General features: G+C 38.5%; 1 protein-coding gene across 2 annotated transcripts in view; it reads right to left on the reverse strand.

The window, feature by feature from the left end:
* GRTP1 (growth hormone regulated TBC protein 1) overlaps positions 1-16,861 on the reverse strand; it is a 36,482-nt gene extending 19,621 nt beyond the window's left edge. The window contains exons 1-5 of one of the 2 annotated variants that reach the window (XM_026859143.1): positions 16,739-16,861; positions 16,295-16,446; positions 10,026-10,184; positions 9,421-9,483; positions 2,835-2,959 (exon numbers count right to left, since the gene is read on the reverse strand). In XM_026859143.1, the coding sequence (XP_026714944.1) occupies positions 2,835-2,959; positions 9,421-9,483; positions 10,026-10,131 (294 nt within the window). In that variant the 5' untranslated portion in view covers positions 10,132-10,184; positions 16,295-16,446; positions 16,739-16,861. The remainder of the gene's footprint in view (positions 1-2,834; positions 2,960-9,420; positions 9,484-10,025; positions 10,185-16,294; positions 16,447-16,738) is intronic. The other variant, XM_026859151.1, reaches the window with a different exon arrangement.
* Between the last annotated feature and the right edge of the window lie 628 nt (positions 16,862-17,489).

The following is a 17,489-nucleotide window of genomic DNA, read 5'->3' on the forward strand; positions in this document are numbered from 1 at the left end:
ATCAGATGTTCACTACAAACACAACACATGTACAGGTAAGACAGTGCGGCTGCAGAAGGAGAATGCCTGACACAAACAGCCTTTAGCAAGAAGGTGCAGCTCCAGCAGCTTTTATAAACTGCTTAACTCAAATGACTGTATACGAATCATTTCCTTCCATAATACCTTCAGTACTCCACGTGCTAGTCAAGAACTTGCCACTAGAGCTTCTGGCTTTCAGTGTGCAAACAAAAGGTAAACACTGGGCTTGGGGTAGGAATATTGGAAGAGCTACCAGAAAATTTGTGAAAGGTAGTCAAGTCATAACTAGTCAAATCCCAGCTGTGCAATCTTTGTAACTATTACTGACTCTCTCTGTCCGGAGAAGTGCCATACAGAACACACAGTTTCATGAACTGGTATTCCCTGTAAACACCCTGTCTCTCTCTCAGGCACCCTTTTTCATGTATCTACCATAACACTGCTAAGTTATGGCAATATTACTGATTTACATGCTTAAGAAAGTGAACAACTGTGCATTTTTTAAGATGTATTTTTCATTGTAAACAAGCTAACAACCCCAATAACATAGACAGTACATCAGAACAATTTACAAAAGCTACCTCTGATGTGCAAGGCCCCTCAAAGTCTTCCAAAGTTAACAGAAAATTACCTTTAAATATTTACAGGCTATGGTGTTGGTTACATTGCCTTCTTTGGTTTCATCCTTTTTTTTTTTTACCTTCTCCCTGTGCTCTCTCCCTCCAAGCTGGGCTTCTCCAGCACATCTGTCACCACAGGCAGCACCACTGTCTCTAGGTATCCTGCAGTGCTGCCAGTTATGGCTTTGAGCCAGATGACAGCTGCAAAAACCAACACCCCTCACAGCCCCTAGAAGCTACAACATCCTCTCTGAACCAATTTCTGATATTCAACAGATTGACCCACCTGTCCCACCTCAGAAAGCCTTGCAATACTCCCAGAACATGGAAATATTAGGACACTGAATCCTCTCCAATGTCTCATTTTCAAGCTTTGAGTCACTACAGCAGTTGTTAAACAAATGGCTTGGATAGACATTGGATGGCCTTACACGGTGCTTGGCCTTCTAGTTAGGAAGGCAACTATTTGTTTCCATGCTGACAGTTAGTATTGTAATCACATCTATGGTGACAAGAGACTGTTTGGTATTTAACACGGCATGCACAAAAAATTACTCTGGAGCATATGTTCACAGGACACTGAATTTTGCTGGTTGTACCAGGGTAGGTAACACTGTACCCCTGTCACAACATGACAATGCAAAGCCTAACACACTCCCAGATGGGAGACTTAAATGCCAGTAAGTACCACAAATGCACCAGCATGATGGAAACATTCCCAGAAAAGCCTTCAGTCAGTAAAGGCTCTGCAAAATACTGACTTTTCTAGTGTTTACAAGATCTCTCTTATGCAGTGGATATCACTATATCTATCTTGATGAAGTCTGCTGCTTCACTAGCAGAAAAGGTGATTTCCTGGAACTGCTTGATTTATAACATGCATTGGAAAGCAGATGTTGACCTTTGGTTTATGTTCTGGTTATTTAGACAGAAATGATAAAATTCATCCTGTGAGGAGACTAGAGATGAAAAAAAAAAATCACATAAGGCTTCTTAATTAGTCTTCTTTCACCTCCAGTGTTCATAATGCCAAGTTAAAATGCAAAAGGTTAGCCCATTAAACAGTTAGTGTACCAAAACTTTTTTTGTAACAATTGGATGTATATTTTGGGTAGAAGCTAGCATGGTTTAGAAGTTGTAGATATTTGTGGCTATAACTATCTTTATATAGGAGCCTGAACTTTCAAAAGTATTCATAATTCTACCCCTTCTGTTATTCTCAAAATATTTTTAAAATATTTTAATACATAGTACTGAAATAAAAGTAATTTATCTTTTACTTCATTCTTCAAATAATTTCTGTAGTAAAACTGGTTTGGATCCACTTTTTTTTTGGGGGGGGACTTCAGCCTAGGAGTAAGTCCCTCTAAGTCTTCTCTCCAAAATTCAATCAATACAATTCATATTCTTTTAACTTACAGTTGTATTTACCATACTAACTGAGGTATAGGTTAGCCCACATATCCTTGGTGAGGAAGGGGAGAAGAGAGGAGAGGTCTCAAAGGAACTGAAAACAGATTTTGCTCATAACAGTTCCTACTTCTTTATGATCCTTAAAGATGGCCACTTTTTTCTTGACTGACATGAATAAAATTTTATCTTTTGTGCTCCACAGGAAACTTTACAGTACTCGGCAGCGACCACAGAAGCTTTTTTGAGCCGCCACCTAACCTTCAGTATCAGGTTAAATTTCAAACAGATTTTCTACCTACTTGTCTGTCTATACTGATAGAGGGCACTAAATAAATGCTACCACCCCCCAACAATGTTATGTCGCATGAATGCTGGTCTTCTTGTTTTCAGTCACATTTTTCAAAATATGAAGGGAACTAAGATCTCATGATGCCTCATACAAACCAAGGACTGTTTCGGGAAGGATAGAAGGAGGCGAGAAGAAGGAAAGGCAAGCTCACTTTCTCTCCAAAGCAATTAATCTTGATACAACCATGTATGATAAAACATTTATTTTGCAGCTAACAAATGGAACCAAACTTGACCAAGCTAGCTACAGAAGAGGCCACAGAGAAACTCACATGGTGGAATGAATCACTTCAGGCAAGTTCAAATGTCCAAGGTCATTTTAAAAACAGAAATAGTTTATGCATCTGCTTTGAAAAAAATGCACATTCAAACAGACAAGAACAATTACCACTGTTGAAATGCAGCATTGTTTGAAAAACAGTCATTACATACCTGACAATATCCTACTGCTTTATTATGATGCCCATATGCTACCAATACATTGTAGAGTGTATGCTGCAAACAGGGATCAGCAGTTTTGCGGAATTTTACATTATCTGGAAATGTTCTGTTCATGTCTAGACAAAAAAAGGAAAAAAGACCAAATTCACTTTCCAAACAAACTTTCACAGCTTTTCTGAAGTACAACTGAAACTTCACTACAGTTCACTAAACTGTAGTTTTGGTGGATGAATTTTAAGAAATAGCTTTACCTCCATTTTGGCTAAAAGGCCATCTGCATTCAAGGATAATCAACTCCTAGAAAGAGTATTAGTGTACAGAAATCAATTTCAAGCAGGACTAAAGAAATTCTCCTGCAGACTGGACTCTCTCAACATCTGACTGCAAAGGCTTAAATGAAAGCAAACCAGACATTTAGACTGATAGAAACAACACATACCAAATTCATCTAGCCAAGTGGCACAAAATGAGCTGCACCTCTAGAAAAGTATATTCTCAGAACAAATTAGATGAACTTTCAATTGACTTATGCAGTGAATTTCTATCAGTCCCAAACAGCTAAAGAAGTAGTCCTGTTCCTGCAGCTGGTAACTTCTACTTAAAAAAAAATCACCTTTTAAAAGTTTTAAGTTTCTCCATGTGACCATGAGAAAAGTTGCTTCTTCACTGGTGCAAGATCACTGATAAGGATAGAAGATTTTTGACATCCAAGCAGCAGAGCATATCCCACATGCTTCAAGCTCAATCCTAAACTAAGTAAGGACTATGCAATTACTGACATTTCAAAACATTCATTTCTTCCAGACAGAACATGAACAGTAGGACTTATCTCTCCTTACAAAGATCTAAATATTAGATACGCAAGTTTGAGCTAGTCACCCAAAACTCTTTAGTTGTTGGAAAGAAATATGCAGAGTTAATTTTTGGCCTGCTTCACTCTATAAAGGGGGAACCCAAGGTCACTAGTCCAGACTTGTGCACCTGATTTTTAGAAGTTTAAGTTGGGGAGAAAAATCCTATTCAGAAGTAACTTTGAAGATTTTCAAAACCCAAGAGTTATTTATAAAATACAAATAGTTGTTTTGGTAATATTTAACAACAACAAATGGGGTTAAAGTTAAAAAAAAAAATCAGTAACAGCACTACTGTACAGATACCTATGTCCTATGACTTATCACTTCTTATCAGCCTTTTCCTGTATAAAGGAAGAAGTCTGTTACAGCTCTGACACAAAGTTGAGCTGTAAGCAATCAAAGGAAGAGAGCTCCTCAAAATCATTATTGTAATGGAAGTCACAAGCATAAAAATTTTGTCATGCTAATCACTATTTCTTCCTTTTAAAGTGAACAAATCATTTACAGAAATGGTAGAGCAGGGTAATATTTCACTCCACCTCTCATGTGACTGAGAAGAAAAACACAAGGAAAAGGACAATTTTTAAAAGCACTTGAGCAACAGCCAGTTATAGGATAGATTTGTTTTGTTTCTTCCTGGTAGGAAGAGCAGCACAGCATTTTCATAATCAAAATTTGTTGTTTATTAAAGTATGTGCTGGATGTTACAGAAAAGATTAATGCTGACATTTCAGTTATGGTTCTTCCCCTCAGCTATGCAGAACAAGGGTGAGGGGGGAGTATGAAGAGTCCATCACATGCAGAGCAGAGACTACTCAAACTGAACTCATCTTTAATTTCACAACCTGAGGAAGGCCTGCATTTGAGAGAATCAGCTCCAATTTGCTTTCTGATTGCAGAGTATGTTTTTCCCCACAAGGGCTAGGGGAAGTCTTCTCTAATTTTATGAGGGATTTAAAATTTTCTTTCTATTTAGTAACAGTATTTTAGTTTGGGAGGAGGAGATGGGGACGAAAACAAGATACTAGAAGTCTTTACCCTTAATAAAAGTCATAGAGTACAGTCTCTCAGGATTCCTTATGCCAGATTTTATCTTGAGCACACCAAGAGCAGAGGGTCCTGCTTCCTCTCTGTCTTCCCCTTTCTGCTCCATCTGCATGCTCTTCCTCCATCTCTGAGGCTCCTCAGACTGCAAGGCGAGGGAAGTCAACCTGCTCCTTAAGTGGACAAACTGTTATGTTTTACCATACTACAACTGCTAGAGATGACTTGAGGCAAACGGCAGGAGCTGCTCATCTGACTTGAGCACTTACCCACACTTTGCTACACCTGTCCCAGAGGAGGCATCCAAACACCTCCTTCTCCCATTCTGTGCAGCCCACCCTCTGATCTACTTCATTCTTGATAGACATTAGCGTCCAAAGGAACACAGCCTCAAACTAGTCTAGTTTGGGGAAAAAAAACATCAGAATTGTTTTCAACCAGGAAAAGAAACATTAGAACTTAATACTGCTAGATAAACCCCAAAACTATGACCATCTTGTGGCTGCATGCAGATCTGCTGGCTATAACCAAACTAGGTATAAGGCACAGGACCAGGAAGAAGGCCACAAAGAAAAGATTAGCTACTCCTTCGCAGTAAAGTCAGATTAAATCCTAATAGCATTTTTTATTAGGTGATCTTTGAGTGCTGTGAGGTGGCAGTGTTATGCTGCTATGAAACAAAACCATCATCTTTCCCTTCCTGTTGATTTACCTCTGTGCAGCAACCATAAGACCACCACTGTATTGTTTCCTCTGTTTCACAGGTCTGAAGTACTTCTACCTCTCATTTAGTAATACAAACATAAGCAGAAAGCCACATTAGCCTCAGTTTATAAAACAGGTATCTGTTTTGGTACCTGGAATCACAATTGTTGATACTATTTCTACAGCAAAGAGATTTAAATGTGCTGTCCATAAAACTAATGCTTTCATATCAGTCTTGTGCTTTTCATATTTAGGGTACTTCAAAATCAGGCACCTACAAGTCAACCTTCTTCATCTTGCTATCTCATCCTTTCTGTTCTCACCTTCATATCCAGGTGCTACCCACTCATAAACACAGTGCCCAGTAAATCACACAAGTATTTTTATAACTAACACCCTCTACTCCACTTAATGGTCACTTCTTTGCTACTGCTACATCTGTAACTGCGATCTGCTCTGTCCAGGCAGGTAATTTTCTCTTTTTTTTTGTTTTTAACCTTAAAGAGCAGAATAAAAATTCAACTCAACTGCCAGCTACAAGCATTCAAAAACTCCACTGCAAACCTCCAGAATAATGAGGTAAGGTAATCAATTAAGATTTGTAAAAATAATATACTTAAAGGGTATTTTAAATTTGTTATAACTGGATATTTAGGACTCAAGTTCAAATTTTTCCCTGTAACACCTGAAACTAGAAATTGGTTTGGAGGCTTGGGGTTTTTTTGGTTTGGATTGTTTGGGGGGTTTTTTTAAGTTAACATCAAGTTGCTATCAACTAAAACCAGAGAAACTCAGCCTGACACCCTCCACCACCAGCACCAAGTAACAGTTCAACAGCTTGCAGCAGTCAAGAAAGCAAACAGGGTTAGGATTTCCTACAAAAGAACAATAATGCCACTGTATAAATCTGAGAATCACCCATATAAATTCCAGTCTCCATCTCAAAAAGGTGATATCAAAATTGGAGGAATTGCAGAGGAGAATGGCAACAAGGAAGATCACAGGCATGAAGTGGCTACCATACATAGTATAAACCAAGGTGAATTAGAGCTCCTTAGTTTGGAAGGACATGCTTATGAGCATGACAGCACAAATCTGCAAAATCACGAGCAAAGTAAATTATATGAAAAAGGAGCAACCAGAGCTTTTTCATGATTTTTTCCTCATCCAATGTTATTAAACTACAAACACGTGGCACTTGACTCGGGGACTCCCCAAACCACTGATAACTGGAGACTACAAAAAAACATTCCTAGGAAATGAGGATGAGGAAATATCACTACATGCTTTACTCCTCCAGTTCTTCCTTTAGCTGTTCTGGTAGGCAGAAGACCAGATGAGGTAGCCATTTGGATATGACCTAACATAGCTTCTCTTACAGAGAGCCAGAAGAGCTGACACTGCTGTTCCCCTTGCTCTTGCATGGTTAAATGCCCTAAACTCACGTGAAAATTCCTAACTTTCACTAACAGTTTAACCCCATTCAGAGAAGCTTAATAGTGCTTTAATAGCAAGATATTCACTGTCTCCAGTGAAGTGGCAATGGCTATTGTTTGAATTATAGTTTTCTGAGGCCAAACTAAACTAAGATCCTGCAACCGCTATCAAATCCATGCAGTCAGATCTTTATGCCATCAGCCATGCAGGCTCAGGGGACTGCTAATTATCAGACCCTGGACTTCATAGCATCTATACCACCTCCTCAGGAAACGCAAGAGTGGAAACGTGGATATTAGCTGCATGTGCACACAAGAGGACTTGCAGACACGTACTCTGAAACTCGAACAACTTGGCCCAAGAGGGCATACTGTAAAGAAGCTACATCAACCTACACCCCAGCCTTTTTGTAGCCAGCATGTAGCCTTTGCATTAGGAGGATAGCCATATTTTATCCTGCTGACATCATCGGTCCTACTAAACTTTACTATAATAGGGCATGCAGGAATGCATGCCCTTCTAAATACATACATAAACTAAACCATGAAAATTTCCATCAAAATTTACAGGCCTGCATTCTTTAAGCTACATTTCTCTTTTTTTTTTTTTAAATAAAAGCATGTTCAAACAGCAAATATTATATAAAATAAAATCAGCAATAAAGCCCATCAGTTCAGAATCAACAAATGAAAGGGCAAAAACAGTGAAAAGACATTTAAATTTATTTAGCTGAAAGACTTTTATTACTAATCAGATTTTTCTTTAAAGATTAGACCATTTCTCTATATAGTTCATCTGCATGTTTTAACACGATTATATTCCATTAAAGACATCCCCATATTGCAAATAAGTTCCAAACATACATGAAATTGTTTGGAGCTTCTGGGCATGTGAAAGAAACAGGACACATTGGTTCTTACACATTTTAAATTAACTTTGAAATAAAGTTTTGGTTGGCCTTGTCCTCCTGTCCCTCCCCTTGGATTAAAAAAAAAAAAAAAAAAAAAAAAAAAAAAAAAAAAAGAAAAAAGGAAGCATGGTGGCTGTTCTTTTGTTTTTAAACCACAGCATTGTCCTGGACTATAATTTTACAGCCAGACCACAAGACTAAATACAGCACAATTGCCTGGAAATTTTGGAAACTGCAGACATAAAAGCAAATGGCAGCAAGATTCTACATTTTAACAGTAAACTAAAGTAAGAACTACTACGGTGATGGAAAAACAATACTAGCAGAAACAAACTGAACGTCAGATAACAATTCACCCTGAAACTGTCCTCAGCTAAAGCCCACTATAAAATTCGCACAGTCAACAGTAACACTAAATTTATTGAACAAAGTTCCCTTTCACCTGAAGTACTTTGCTTCTTTCATCTCTCATATGTTCACATTGTTTCTTCCTTTATGATGGAAAATCTATCACTCTGGAGTCCAAGGTCCTCTTATTCTTTTTTCCCCTCCAATAAAACCTCCAACCCATTTTTATTTATCCCTTCCCTCACTTGCTCCTTGTTAGTTTTCTCTTCTGCAGTTTGCCAATCAATGCAGTAGCTCTTCCAAAAATTTATTTTCTCCATAATTCACAAAGAGATATTTATCTTCTTCCATTATTTTCCCTCCTCCAGAAAAATATTTTTATTTCATGGCATAACCTGTGTGAAAAGCCTCCCACTGTCACGATATGATCTTTCATGTCATTGTCTAGTACTGGAAAAGAAATTGTTCGCAATTCTCTCATGCAGCAATTGTACCCCAACTGAACACAGTTTGATCTTTCCCCAGGCCCTTACCAAGGTTGGCTTTGGAAATTCACCTTAGTAGCTCCCTCTGTATTCAGTTAGAGCTCTACTGTTTCTAGTTCTGAGCAGGATATGAGCCTGAAAATTTCTGGCTAGTCTTCATATTTGTAGGAACATGAAATTTTATGCTCCAAAATGCCTTACTAAGGCGTGTAGTCCCAAAAGCCCAGAGTTGCTGCTGTTGTGAGGAGAGGTGGAGAAACTCAGCATAAAACAAGAAGTGTTCAGATGGTTATGCAGCTTGAATAAAAATCCATAAAGCCCCAACTTTATCTACCTGGCTTTTTCAAGAGGAAAAAGATACAATTGCAGGTGCAGTTGTTAAGTAAACAACTTCAGTGCTGTGCTTGTCCAGAGCACAGCCCAACCTCTTCACTCATTAATTGGGCAATTCAACCAATATCAGCTTCTCTACAAAAGGTCTGCTGTAGCAGGTTGAAAAGTTTCAGGTCAAATAACCGTTACATCAAACTTGTACTTGGTTATCCTCCCCTACTGCCTCTTTTAAACACCCAGTGGGCCAGTCTACAGTCTAGTTTCCCTAATATCCTGCCATCAATATTGGCCACTGATCAATGTTGACAGACAGCGTACATGAAACTGGATTAGCAGAGGGGTATTTCTCCTCCTACGCTTCCCTTCTTTCAGGGATTTACGTTTAGTGTTCAGGATTTCATGTGTCTAGTAGATAACCCCACCCATCAGTTTATTAAATTCCTTTTTAAATCAGTTCATACCTATGGCCTCAGCAGCACCCTCCAGTAACAAGTGCCACAATTCAGTGATACGCTCTTCTAGACCTGCAGCGTGACAAATTTCATTCAGTGTCCTTGGTTCTTACATTACAAGATACAAATGACAATTGCTCCCTGTTTACCCTCTCTACACCATTTATAATTCATACAGCTGGATCAGCAGCTTTTTCTCAGCAGTCTTCTTGAAGCTGAAATCCTAGCATTCTTCACCTGCCTCATACAGACACTGCACATCTTCAGCCATCCCTGCTGCTCTTCTAGTGTCTTATTGGGACAGAAGGAAGGAGAAATAGACCCAAAGGCAGGTCTCACAGTACAATGTTACAACGCTTCAACCACTTAGGAGATGACGTAATAACATTTTCTAGTTTGTTCTTTCCCAAATAATTTCTAATCTTCCTTAATGCTTTTGACAACATGATGAACCTGGAAAGATTCGTGCTGTTAAAGAGTTTAGGGCTAAACTAATTTACATGTTAATTCGGCACTTAAGCCACTACTACAGAAACCTATGTTTTCTATGACATAACTTGATCTCTAACATTTAAGGACATAGGACAGATAAACAGTGCTATCAAGACAATAACCTGTTTTGATTGCTTCAACAAGCTTGTCATTCTTCTCTCCTTCAAGCAGTGTGTGGTAATACCCAGGGTTTTGTTCCATGTTGGCTTGGGCCCCACTCACAATCATCCAGATCAATGCACGGTGTTCATTGGGGATGCCTTTCCTGATATATCTCTTCACTGCAAAACAAGAAGTTTGGGGTTGGTTTTTTTTTTTTAAATAAATAAAAGAATTCAGCTGTATTTCTCTTTCAGAAATGAGCAACAGAAAGTTGAGAAGTCATTGGAAAACTCTTGGGTAGAGATTATGATGCTTTCTCTCCTACGCTGCCATTTTGGATAAGTGTTTCCTTCTCAGCTACACAGTATACTTCAGATTCACTCCCAAATTCTTGCCACTCAGACTCTCCATACTGATCCAGACCCAGGGTTTCCTCCCTATTCTGTTCCCCCATTAGGTTTTTGAATCCTTTCTTCTTCTTCCCACCTCTCTGGATATGAACATCAAAGTTTCTGCTTAATCTTTGTCCTTTTTCACCCAGACAAGCACTGACTTTTCCTTTCACTACATTACCAATGGCCTCTGACATGACAGCCCCCTCCATTTCCTTGGTTATGCTCTAGCATAAATGCCTACATTAACATAATCCTATGATTTCAGTTTAGCACCTAACTACTGAAGTCACAGGCGAAACTGGTAAATATGAAATATGTGGATACAGTCTAAATGAGACTCTGGAAGAACTGGAGATATGAGCGAGCAGCAGATTATTTTTCCTAGAATAACTGGGGAAGTCTTTCCAAATCTAAAGTAGCTCTTATCTCCTGCATCACATTCATCACCAGGGTATGCTTTGGGGGTTTAAGCAGATGATTCAGTGTAAATAACTAGGATGCAAGATTGCAGGAAGAAGCATCAGGCTAATGACACCCAAAGCAGCTTCCTCCTGGGAATGGCATGCAAATAAGGAGCCAATGCTGCTCATTGGTATATAATTCTAAATCAGCATTAACCCTTCTGACCCCAAAGGACAGCTGAATGTTTGAGATCCTTCTGGTCTTTCCAGGGAGAACAAACTGACAAAGGAATTTGACATTTCTTAGTAAATGAATGAGACTGTATCAATTAGAGTATTGACTTCTACTCCCTAAATTCTATGGGACTCAAATGAGAGTGTGGATTTTGCTTTCACTCCCCTTCCCCCCCCATCACTACCTAATCTGGTTTTATCCAATCACAAAGATCTGTAACTCAAGCTAAACACTTCCTGCATTAAAGGCCTTAAAACAGCAGAGTGAAACAACATTTTACAACACCTCAGCCAGCCACCTTCTATAATACATTCCACCTGCCTATGCTTTAGGACCCCAAGCTGCTTTCTGAGTGTCAAGAGAGATCTGTGCATCTCTAATGGGCATTTCACCCACCTAAAATCTGGTACTTCCTCTCAGAGAAACACTCCTACCCTTCACATTTGCAGTAAACACCATGATGCAGTTTTTCTTTAGCTTTTTGATGAGGATTTATACTATAGGTTACAGTCTCCACTGTTCTAGCTGTAAAATAACTTTTAACTACAACCTGCTTTTAGACAGACTGGAAATAATTTACTTGTTTCCATGGTTGTTAAATAATCCCCTCTTCATGTTTTTTTTACAAGATTCTAAACTCTAATGCTCAGGAAATCCTATAGACAGACACAGCAAATGCAGGAATGAGTATGAGAAAACAGCTGCATTTAGGTCAACAAGAAGAGACATTCGGATGAGCCTGCAAATGTCTCTAGAAGCAAATTTACTGGCTAAGTTACTTGATTATCATATTCTAACATATAGTTCCAATGGTATTTTTTTCTGGAACAACTATCAGTTCTGAAAGCAGAGCCAACATCCACATTCAACAATACACATTAAATTCAAGAGAAGCAGGGACAAGCCTTTGACACTGGCACAAGGGGGAAGCAGCCCTGCAGCACAGCATACATTCATTATTTCTCAGATCATCATTCTCATGGTAATAGACAGCCAGAGGCTTGTATCGCCCTAAGTGACTACCTACCCCAGCTCCCTCATCCCCTGAGGAATGGAAAAAGCCCTTTACACAGTGCTTTTCTTCCTCATACCATTATCATACTTGCCAGGATCTGCAAACTGACATGCAGAAGCAGCAAAGTAGTTTTGAAAATAATGACAGGTGCAATTTAATGTTTTATATATAAATATATGTGTCATATTCCATAAAGATGTTTTATACAAATATTTATTTATATTGTTTTCTATAGACCTTCTTCCACAATAAGCTCAGGAACTAAAGAGCCCACAACAGTCCACACCACAGAATATCCATCCTCCTGCTGTGACATTTAAGAAGCTTTCACAGATGAAGCCAGATTGTGCATGTGTCTCCAATCACACATCTGACTCCAACTGTAAACCAAGGGCTTGATCTCAAAAGTAGCACTGTTGAATACCACCCAGCCCTGAGTATCCACATGCAGAATCACTCTTAGAGCAACCACAGTGTGCACAACGCAGTCTGAGCTTTAAAACACGCATAGTAAAGAAATATCTTTAAGTGAAATTTTTGCAACTGTTCATTAACAAAATACGAAATATCAATTTTTAAGCAAATCAAAGCAGTCTTAATTCCATTATTTCTGACGCTCAGTGTCAGTTCCTGCAGTTTGAGTCACACTTCATCAGCATGTTTATCTTGTAACAAGAAAAAAAAACCAAACAGCTACACGATAGGGTAGTAGTCTAGAAGAGCTGATAAATACCCAAAGAGTAAAATATGCAGAAAATAACATTTTCCAAGACTGTGCACTACTTATAGTGATAAGATCTAAAAAGTAGTAAATTAAACCTGCCTGCCCTTGTTTAATAGTAGAATATGAGAATTTTGGAGGCTTCTGCTTCTAGGTAAAGTTGTATTTACCTTTTCCTATTAACATTGTTTTACTCTACACCATAGACTATGTAGGAAAAACCCATTTAAAAACAAAAAATATATTGTCTGAAATACTAGAAGAATGTGATTTTTGAGAAGCATCTGCACTTTTCAGCTATTTTTTCAGTTACTAACAATTACTGTTGAATGCTGAGGAAACTAACTTGGACTCTAGAGGAAAAATTATACAAAAGAGCTGAAAACAGCATACAACAAGAACTTTAAAGTTTTATTTTATGAATACATTACAGAAGAAACAATGCAGATCTGTGCTGTAAATGTTCTGGTTAAAACACAAGAACTGACTTTCTAAGATGCTCCTTCTTTCCTCCAACCCCTGGGCTGGAACAGAAGAGCTCCTGTTATAACTACTATTCAGTACCATTACTTTACCTTTCACTGTATTTTTTTCAGCTTCAAAGACTAGAAAGCACTTTCTGCTACTGGTCAGTTTCGACTAATCCACTTAGAGCCACATTCTTTTAAGTAGCACGATTTTGGTCAGAATTAAGCTACTTTGGGCAATTATATCAGAGAGTTTGCTGCCCACCTATAAACAAGCCAGAGCAGAAATCTCTCTTTTGGTCCCACAAAGAGAGCAGCTGAAGGAAGAAATGCAAAAATTAAGAGGTTCTCAGTAGCAGTGGAGAGAGAGGAGGCAAGTGACTGAAAATTCACATGTGCAGAGGAGACAGTGAAGGTAACAAGGGTAGAGAGGGGAAACAAAATACCAGAAAAAAATGAAAAGGAAGAGACTAGAGCAGGAGCAAGAGGAACTGTCAGCCAAAATCCCCATGACTCGCCATGCCGGGAGGCTGTAATCCAAACCAACAGGATACACTGCTTAATTACTGTTGTTAAGATGTAATCTAATTATTTTTCTTTACAGTAGAACAGAATTAGAACATACACACCACCCTGGATGCAAGGCAAACACAGTACCATGTGAACACGCCACATTTCCAAACTGGAAAATGAACACAAGTCATCACTTCTTCCTGTTCACCCGGACAGGAATTACAATCTCCCCTATGTGTAAAGACAAATAGGTGTGGAGCTACCGAGATACCACACTTACAATGCCTTCCTCACATCTATTCACAGCAGGACACATTTTGAGAAGGCCCCAGAGCAGAACTCAGAATAAGGATATGGGTTCGCAGATACAGCTATTGCGTTTGAGGGGGGGAAGCAACAAATCAAATAATCTTCAGTTCTAGTTCATGGTTGACTTGCAGCAGAGGGGGAAGTTAATCAGAACCAGCAGCAGCTCCTGAGCAAAGCTTCAGAGCAATGAAGTCAGGTCATGGAGGAGGGAAATTCAGTGCATCACCAGCCAGACCTTCTGCTCTCTGACTGCCTGCAAGGAAATCACTGCAGGCTCGTCTTGCAGGATAAAGCACACACCTAAACAACTGCTTACATAATTCATATGCCACAAACTTCAATCTTAATACTGATGTCAGAAGGGAAGTATTTAAAGATCAGTAATTGTACAGGTTAACCTGTTGCTCTCTTCTTCTGAGGCATCAGTTGAGGATAATGTGAAAAGCTTATTGTAACAACTTTGAATTTACACTCAGATTACATTTCCTCAACATTATTTATTCCAGTCACTCTCCTTAGAGTTACATATTACACATATATGTGAGAATACATAGTCTACAAATTCAAGTATCTTTAGCAAAAGTTAGTAATACCAAAGATGATGCACCAGCCTGGGAGGGCTTGCTACAGTCAAGAGCCATTGCCTGTGTCCACACAGTGGATTTACAGTATCCCATTTTTCACAAACAACAGCCTGTTAGAGACTATTAAAACCACGTTAATTACATGGCTAGTGGGGCAGCATGATCACTGGTACTGAAGCCTGACAGACAAGTTGAGAGATTGGGTCAAAGTTTTGGCTCCAAGATAAGACCAAACGTATCCACACTGTTTGTATCACAGTGGCATTCTGTGTTTACAATGCTGGAACAGGGAACACAAGCAAAGAGAAAAATAACTAACTCTCAGAAATTGCTAAAAGCTGCCATTGTCACAGTCCATGCATTTTAAGACAAGATGGAGATGAATCAAAACCTGAGATTATTTCTTCACAACAACTAGAAAACTAAATTCTACAGAATCTCAAAATCCTCACTAATTCAAAATACTGCACAGTTATCACTATATTCAAACTCAACATCCTAAACAAAAGCATCTTTACATTTGGAAGAAAAAAGAAGAGAGTAGAATTAGCTAATTTCTGCTTAGCTGTATATGATCTAGCAGCTATAGCTCAAACCTACATTTTCTGGGATCCTTGGCCTTAAAATGGACATCTGTACACTAAATACACTGTTTTATTTTAAATATCTCATTAGTCATGCCATTCTTGGTGCCAATAAAAAAAAAAAAAAACAAACCAAAAACAAACCCACCAGCATTAGCAGTTGAAGTCTGCACCTGAAGCACAGCTCCAAATACTCAGTAGCTATGTTAGTCAGTACCTGATTAACTTTTAGTTTAACATTCTATAGAGAACACTGCCCAACTCTGAAAGACTCCCAAAGAGAAAGCAAGCTGAATAGCATCATTAAGAGCAAAGATGAAAATTTAGACGCTTATATAAAAAAAAAAAAGCCAGAGTAAGAGTGGCAAGAAAAAACCCCACCCCTTAGTTTCACAGGATTCTCTGACACCTTCTGACTCCATTTATTTCTCCCTGTCTCTCCTGTAAGATAAAAAATTACTAGGGGTTTTCTTGCTTTTTGAAGTGGCCATTAATAGTTCCATCAGCAATTTATCCCATGTTGCATTAGCTCCTGCATTAATTTTACTTTCTTTACATCATAAGGCATTCAGCATCAGTTCTTAGTACACACCTTTTTAGCCGCGAGGTGAACATCATTTTACAAAAGGAGGATAAGGAGAGCTAGAAAAAATCTCAGCAATCTAAACAGTGAAAGAGTCAGCAACTGAGAGCCCTTAACATCCTGATCCCTGTGGTTCAAGACAGAGTCTTCTACATAGTCTCATGTCTTTTTAAAGAGAGCTCAGAGCAGAGTACAATACAACAAACAACTGCAAAACCACATCTTGAAGTGACAGTGGCCATAATCCTTGGGTTACAGATATAATAAGATATTACAGGATTACTCTTTCGTAAGCTTTAAATCAAATCAACGATCCCCCTAACAGCAGCATATTTGCTTATGTATTATTACTGTTTATAGCACTGGTTTTTTATTTGAAAACAAAAATAGTATTTAACATTCAAACACACAAACCAATTTAATAAAATTCATATTGGTGCCAAAATAATGAACTTTTACCTATAAATAGACATACACCTTACCTTTTAAACTCTTCTGTATACTCTTATTCCCTTTTAGGAGCTTGGACCATTTTATTGCTCTTCTAGTGAGTACCACTAGATATCTGGAAAAGAATGCTTCATAGGATGCATAATCAAAGTCTTCTGGCCTTTCAAACCCATATGAATCAACCCTACAAAATAAAAAAGAATTCTTGTACAAATGTTTCTATATATCTACAGCTGAAAAAAAAAATACGCAAGTATGCTTTAAATAACTTCCAGTTGCTATTTCTAAAAGCAGCTCAAAACTCCCTCTTCCCAACAAAAACCTACTTTACTAAAACTGCTACACTTCGTTTAGCATATCAAAGCTGTCTAATTAAACGAATTTAAACATGCACTGTTCAGTCAGTTTTAGAGCTTTCACGACTTCTAGAAGTAAGGAGCTGTTAGAGCAAAGGATCTGTTGTGTGCAAAACTGACCCAAATTATGACCACACAATAGTCTGGGAGGTAATTTTCTGCACAATACCAACAAGCAGTTGAAAAGTATGAGGGTATAGCACAACAGCTCAAACACGGCCTGAACTCTACTTCCACACAGTTCTGCACAGAAAAGTAACAACAAAAGGTAGAAGTGTAACAAGTTATAAAGATTATTTTTAAAAGGGGTAATTTCTGAAATCAGCTTCATTAAAGTATACAGCTTGGGAAAAACCCGTAAATCCTTGTGTCAATCTACCTTCTTCATATGTAGTTTCAAAAATGCTTATTTTATTATCTTTAACAATTTTTCAACGTTACAGCACATTATCTCAGGCAGTATGACACTGATGAAGTTTCAGAACTGCGAGTCTGATTACGTTTTAGCTTGATATATCAAGTCACCTTGCTAAACTGGATTTATGGCAACTTCCCAGGATGCTGTCTACCTGCCAATTACCACCTGAGTACAGAACACTCATCAGCTTCGCAGAAGTCAAACAGGCAGAGGGGTCTGTCTGTCCATGCAGAAAAGTCCGCAAGACAGACATAAAGTCTCAGCTTCCAAAACCAGTGCCCGTTTCATTGAGGGAGAAGGAATTCGCCCATGGTGCGGCACTCGGACAGCATGGGGTAAACGGGATCCCGTGAGCATTGGCTCACAGGATCGTCATGGGTAGTAAAGCATGAATCAGAAGAGGAACATCTTAATATTCAGACCTCAAATTGGTATTATCTAATGGGCAGTTAG

The sequence above is a fragment of the Athene cunicularia genome (genome assembly GCF_003259725.1).
Source record: "Athene cunicularia isolate RWA chromosome 1 unlocalized genomic scaffold, athCun1 chr1_part1, whole genome shotgun sequence".
NCBI classification, from domain to species: domain Eukaryota; kingdom Metazoa; phylum Chordata; class Aves; order Strigiformes; family Strigidae; genus Athene; species Athene cunicularia.